The sequence below is a fragment of the Meleagris gallopavo genome, chromosome 17 (genome assembly GCF_000146605.3).
Source record: "Meleagris gallopavo isolate NT-WF06-2002-E0010 breed Aviagen turkey brand Nicholas breeding stock chromosome 17, Turkey_5.1, whole genome shotgun sequence".
In the NCBI taxonomy this organism is placed as follows: Eukaryota; Metazoa; Chordata; class Aves; order Galliformes; family Phasianidae; genus Meleagris; species Meleagris gallopavo.
Genome location: NC_015027.2, coordinates 11141542 through 11148000, shown reverse-complemented (window position 1 = coordinate 11148000; position 6459 = coordinate 11141542). Strand labels below are relative to the sequence as shown.

General features: G+C 59.2%; 2 protein-coding genes across 2 annotated transcripts; one reads left to right on the top strand and one right to left on the bottom strand.

The window, feature by feature from the left end:
* The first annotated feature begins 212 nt into the window (after positions 1 to 212).
* Positions 213 to 2095, top strand: RFC5 (replication factor C subunit 5). Its single transcript, XM_010720512.3, has 9 exons — positions 213 to 224; positions 304 to 383; positions 626 to 699; positions 795 to 954; positions 1028 to 1109; positions 1185 to 1314; positions 1495 to 1572; positions 1649 to 1703; positions 1858 to 2095. The coding sequence occupies exons 1-9, from the start codon at positions 213 to 215 to the stop codon at positions 1952 to 1954; spliced, it is 768 nt and encodes a 255-aa protein (XP_010718814.1). The 3' UTR covers positions 1955 to 2095.
* Positions 2096 to 3036: 941 nt separating this feature from the next.
* Positions 3037 to 6454, bottom strand: WSB2 (WD repeat and SOCS box containing 2; the record flags this gene model as incomplete). Its single annotated transcript, XM_010720522.3, has 8 exons — positions 3037 to 3704; positions 3882 to 3989; positions 4357 to 4470; positions 4585 to 4757; positions 4892 to 4992; positions 5643 to 5774; positions 5909 to 6126; positions 6210 to 6454. Coding segments are annotated over 8 exons (1254 nt in total), but the record flags the coding sequence as incomplete, so codon positions are not given.
* Between the last annotated feature and the right edge of the window lie 5 nt (positions 6455 to 6459).

Here is a 6459-nt window from a genome sequence, read left to right as displayed (position 1 = left end):
CCTACCCCCAGCCATGTCCTTGTGTCCTCCAATCCCCCGTGAGCCCCATAAGGCCCCCAAAGTCCCCGCGTCCCCCCCTCCTCCCAGTCCAGCGGTTCATCAGTGAGGACAGGCTGCCCCACCTCCTGCTCTATGGCCCCCCCGGCACCGGGAAGACCTCCACCATCCTGGCTTGTGCACGGCAGCTCTACCGCGAGCGGGAGTTCAGCTCCATGGTGCTGGAGGTAGGAGGGGGGTCCTGGGGATGGGGGGGGTGCTCAGCTTTAGAACCCCACGCCTCCACCACCGCTTCCATCCCCGCAGCTGAATGCATCGGATGACCGTGGCATCGACATCGTTCGAGGGCCCATCCTGAGCTTTGCCAGCACCAGGACCATCTTCAAGTGGGTAGGGGGCACCTGGGTGGGAGGGGAGGAGCAGGATGCAGGAGGAAGGGATAAGGACAAGCAGATGAAGACAGCAGTACGGGGACAGCGGGGCAGCATGGATGCTGGCCCGAAGGGGAGGAGCGTGCACAGAGTACTTCCATACTGGGAAGAAACACCTCCATGTGCCATTAACCCCCAGCCCTGCAGCCTCCAAGAGGCAGCTGGCAGCAAAGCCCCCTCGTCTCGCTCTGTCCCAGGAAAGGCTTCAAGCTCGTCATCCTGGATGAAGCTGATGCCATGACACAGGACGCACAGAACGCTCTGCGGCGAGGTCAGGGCCGAGGGGTGGCACTCCTGGTTCCCCCTCATCACATGGGGCTGCAGACACGGGCACGGCTCCAGCCTCTCTCCCCTGCTCTTATGCAGTGATCGAGAAGTTCACCGAGAACACACGCTTTTGCCTCATCTGCAACTACCTCTCCAAGATCATCCCCGCCCTGCAGTCCCGCTGCACCCGCTTCCGCTTCGGGCCCCTCACCCCAGAGCTGATGGTGCCCCGGCTGCAGCACGTCATCCAGGAGGAGGGGTGAGATGGGGGACCCTGCCGTGCCCTGCTCCCCCCCCAGGGCCAGGCGCTGCAGCCCCGTCTCCCACCCCAGGGTGGACGTGAGTGAGGATGGGATGAAGGCACTGGTGACCCTCTCGAGCGGTGACATGCGCAGAGCCCTCAACATCCTGCAGGTACCGCTTTGCCACCACAGGCCCCACAGTTGGCCCACGGGCAGAGAGCTCTTCCTCCCTCCTCCTCTTCCTCAGAGCACCTCCATGGCCTTTGGGAAAGTGACGGAGGAGAATGTCTACACCTGCACGGGACACCCCCTCGAAGCTGACATCACCAACATCCTCGACTGGATGCTCAACCAGAACTTCTCCACCGCCTTCCGCAGTATCCTTTGCCCCTCTGCTTTGGGTTTAAGCCCCGTTGCCATAACTGCTCCTCTTTGCCTCCTGCTGTGGCAGGGGTAGGGTGGGCTCGTGCTGCGCTCTGGGAAGGGGTTCCACTCCCCGTTGGGATGTTGGGTGGTGCAGGGGATGTGTGAGGAGCCCCTTCACTTGCTGCCAACAGAAATCATGGAGCTGAAGACACTGAAGGGCCTGGCTCTGCAGGACATCCTCACCGAGATCCACCTCTTTGTGCACAGAGGTGGGGGTTCTGTGGGGCCGGTTCCCAGCACACCGCTCCCAGCCCTGCACTGATTCACATTGCTTTCTCCCTGTAGTTGATTTCCCACCCTCAGTCCGCATCCAGCTGCTGATCAAGATGGCAGACATTGAGTAAGGAAACATTTTGGGGTGCTGCTCCCCTAATACACTGTGCCTGGCCCGTGCTGCTGCTGGGAGACATATCCCTGGTGCACATCCGTGCGCTCTGTTTGCTCCACCATGCTGCTGGTGCACACAGCTGAACTGGCTGTGCCTCCTGCTGCAGGTACCGGCTGGCTGCAGGCACCAGCGAGAAGGTGCAGCTGAGCTCCCTCATCGCAGCATTCCAGGTCACCAGGGACCTGATTGTGGCCGAAGCATGAGTCGGGCAGGGGCTGCCCCAGGTCCGCTCTGTGTGCTTTGTGGTTCCTTTCTGCACGCCTCAGGCATGCAGCCCAAGGGACAAAAGACGGGCAGCGTTGTGTCTATGCTTCATTGGGAAATGCAAATATCTCTGAAGCCAAGCAGGTTGTTGCAGTCGTCTTTTGTTTCCTCCCCCTATCACAATGGCAGAAAGGAGCACGTCGAGCCTCCCCTCCATGCCTGCATCCCATTGCATATAGCTCCTGGCTCGGGCTTTAGTCCACACTGCTCTCCACAGCACAAGGGGAAGAACTCAAAGTACGACCCAGCCGACCTTGTAGAGCTCAGCACGGCTTAACCACACTGCTGATGGGTTGTGGAGCAGCTGTCACACACCCACACGGGCTGCAGCATTCCTGGGGCCCTCCTGTGCAGGGCAGCACTGCTCCAGCTGTTCACATGCTGAGGAAGATGAGCATGGCAGGCTGGGGCTGAGGTTTTTGCCACCCTGTTGCTCAGACAGCAAGGCAGGGAGGCTGCAGTGGGACAGAGCACTTCCATGCAGTGACAGCCCCTGTGACAATGGTAGCATGTGGGTTTGTAGGTCACACTGCTACCTGAAGCACTAAGCAAACACCAGCTCTGTAAGCTTAACTGCTTGCAAAAAAAAGCGTCCCGTGGAGCAGCTCTGAGGACATTCCCCAGCTTCTCCACCAGCTGGGCTCAGCCCAGGGCTCTTGCACAGTCTGGTAACAGGTGACGCTGCACAGGCTGTCCCTGCAGCCACCAGCTCAGCTGCAGCAAGCCACACACACGAGCACACTGCATGCACAGCACAGCAGGTCTGCACACCACCAGCGAGCTGCTCAGTGCCAAGTCCTACAGGCAGGCGTGGGGGTGGGAAAAGCAGCCAAGGAATGAAAGCAGGGGGCTGCATGAAGCCATGTCCTGCTCTCACAGTTACACACAAGGATGGATCCTCCCCGGCGCCCACCACTGTCCATCTGCTGCTCTGACTGACTCAGAGCTGCAGCATAGGAGGGCTGGGGGCCCTGAGCCCCAGCCAGGCCTCCCCAGTTCACTTCTACAAGCAACAAGGGAAGGAGTGAGGAATCAGCTTTTATTCTGTCATTGCTGTCATTCAGCCTGCAGAGACCGGCTCAGGTTTGTCATGCCCAGACCCTGAGAGCAGCAGAGCCCACATCCCTCCAGGAACCAAGGTACGGGCTGCTCCTGGCGCAGGGTGCTGTTGTCAGGGATGGCTGTGGCCCCAAATTTGTACTGACAAACACTTGCTCAGACTGCAGCTGCTAATCTTCAACCCACAACATTGCACTTGGAAGCAAAAGCACCTGACCCAAAACTTGCAAATAGCAGGGGGACAGGGGGACCAGAGCTGTCCCCAGGTTGTGCCGTGCCCCTTGCACTCTGCAAGCATTTTGCTGGGTTCTAGTATTATTACACAAAAAAATACCTCCACGTTCACAGACGGCCCCAAAAGGAAGGGAGCAACAGTCCTGCCCCACAGCTCACAAGCCTCTGGTGCTTTGTGGGGCAGCCAGCCCTACCACAAGGCAGAGGGCTCTCACCTCCATGTCTCTGATACTTCAGAAGGTCCGGTAGGTGAGGAACTCCTTCAGCTTCCTGGGAATGGGGAGTGCAAGGACCTGGTACGTGGTCAGGAAGGTGCGCAGGGCTTTGCGGCACAAGTGCTTGAGTGATGAGAGGACTCTTGGAGCCGTCCAGAATTGGACGTGGCCATCTCTGGTCCTGCAATGAGACCCAGACAGGCTTTGAGTAAACACCCAACACTGCACAGAGAGAAGGAAGCACAATCAGTCCCAAATACGCTGAGCTTGCAGCAGCCCCACGCGCTCCCCATCCCGGAAAATCAGCTCACACTCCCAGGCTGGTTTCCCTGGAGCCTCCCCCAGCAGATATACGCACCCTGTGGCAATGAAGCCGCCGTGAGGGAAGTACATGCAGCATAAACCATTTGTCATGGGAGCAAACGCCACTGGAGATCGCAGCTCCAGCGCCCAGATCCTCAGGAGCCTAAGGGGAAAAGGACACAATGCTAGGCAGTTCCTGCAGCTAAAATGAAGCCTCTGGGACTTGAATGCACATAACGGGAGAAGGGAACTTAGAGCCCCCCAACATGACATCTCAGCAGCCAGGAAGTGCCGACCCCTGCAGAGTTGAGCTGGATGACAGATCAGCACACAGGTGCAAGTCCAAGTTCATTGCGCAGGGAGGTGACAAGGCCCTGATCTTGCTGCTCCTTGCCCAAACAGGGCTCTGAGCACAGTGGTCACACGTGAATTTTGCTTCCCATTAGGATGCCCCAAGCCGCTGGTGCACATTGGTGTGTCCTCCTTGAACCCTCTTTCCCTCTGGAAACCTCAAAAGGGGGTTAACTCACCTGTCATCTGCCACCGTGGCCAGGTACAGGCCCTCTGGAGAGAAGCAGACCGACCGCAGGGAGCTGGTGTGGACATCACTGCTATACTCCAGTGCTGAGTGCAAGGGGACATGGCTGCAGGGGGGAAAACAAGCTCAGCATCAGCCCCAGGCCACGCTCAACCCCACCAAACTCTCATAGCACCGCTATGTCCCCACTGCTTGGTCCCCACAGCCCCCAGCGCCGTACCGCAGAGTCCTCAGCTGCTCCCCAGTGTAGGGGTCCCACATGATAACACAGGTGTCATATGAGGCAGTGACGAGGAGCGCTGAGTCCGGCGAGAAGTCACACGACACCACGCTGCTCTGGTGCCCCTCCAGCTTGCGGATGAGTGTGTAGGACCGCATACTCCACAGCAGTGCCTGTGGGGCACAGGGGAGCTGAAGCTGAGAGTGCTCCCAGGGTTGGCTCTCACCTTCCCCTTCTTGCATGGGGAGCGCGCAGGGAAGGCAGGATTCAGTGGGACACAGGACTGGCTTCACCCTGTGGGACTCACCGACTTCTCTCCAGCAGCTGAGCAGAGCATGCTGCAGTCAGGTGAGATGGAGCAGCAATAGACCCACTGCACGTGGCCTGTCAGCACCTGCACCTGCCGCCCTGGGACAGCAGACATCGAGTCAGGAAGGACAGAGCTGCACCCTGCCACAACTGCTCACCCAGCTCTGCTCCCGAGAGGGAAAAAGGAATGCAAGGCTGGGGGATTTCCTGCCACATCCCAAGTGCTCCATTTCAGTACTGGAAGAGAGCTTATAGAAAAGATGGAGACTAACCTTCTACACAGGCAGAGAGTGATTAGAGGAGGGGGAATGGTTTTAAACTAAAAGGGGAGATTTAGGTGAGATGTTAGAAGGAAATTCATTACTCAGAGGGCGGCGGGGTGCTGACCCAGGCTGTCCTGAGTGCTATGGGTGTCCCATCCCCAGTGGTGCTCAAGGCTACAGATGGACCCTGATTTGGTGGGGGGCAGTCAGCCCAGGGCAGGGGCTGGAGGGGCTGTGAGGTCCCTTCCAACCCAACCATTCTAAGATTCTATTTACAACCCCTTCCTGCAGCTCTCAGGTCCTGCCTGGGAGCAGAGGCCTCTGATGTGTCCCAGAATGCCCACTTCTACCTCAAATACCATCCCAGAGCCCCTCTCCCACTGTCTCTCCTTCCAAGGTGGCTTGGTGCCCTCTCCTTGCCCACAGTGGAGTACAAGTTTCAGAAAGGGGTGACCGAGCACCAGGACCATCCCCACTCTCTCCTACCATCCCTGCTAAGGTCCCAGACGCGCAGGGTCCTGTCCCGTGATGCCGACACGAGGATGAGGCTTCCATTGGGCGCAAAGCTCAGGTCCCTGACGACATCCTGGTGCCCCAGAAGGCTGAAGAGAAGATGTCCTGCAGAGAGCAGCCACGTCAGTCCCCCTCACACCCACACTCTGCTTGGGATGGGGCAGCAGCTCAGGAAATATTTGGGGAAGGATGGAGCAGAATGATTTCTGACCTCACCCTGGCACTGCACAGCCGCTCACCTGTCTGCACCTCCCACACCTTGATCTGCCCGTCGTTGAGGCCGGTGGCCAAAACCTGGCAGCACAGCCCTGCCGCCCCATCAGGGTGCTGTGCTGCCGGCCAGGCGCTGAAGGCCAGGCCCCACACAATTTGGCCACATTCCAACGTCTTCTCCTTGGCTCCCGTCCGGCTCCGCTTCGCTTCTGCTTTGTGGCTCTTGCGCTCCGAGGCCCTACAGCTGCAGGGAAACGGCAGAATGGCGATGTGCAAAGGGCACGGAGACCATCAGCTCACACCCACAGTACCGCCCACACTACTCACTGCTCAGCCTCCTGTAGTGGCCACGGGATCAGCTTGACCAGGCAGTGGCCCTGCGACCAGGCGAACCAGGAGCCATCAGACGAGAAGGCCACGCTCCATGTCTCACAGCTTGACTTCCAGTCGTACTGCTGGGGCCGGCCTGGCTTCAGCTCCGCCAGCAGCACGGGCTCCTCTGGGCAGAGGGACAGCGGGTCACCAGCAGGCTCGGGCCTGAACCGGGTCTGGGCTTCACCTGGGCCAGGCCTGAACC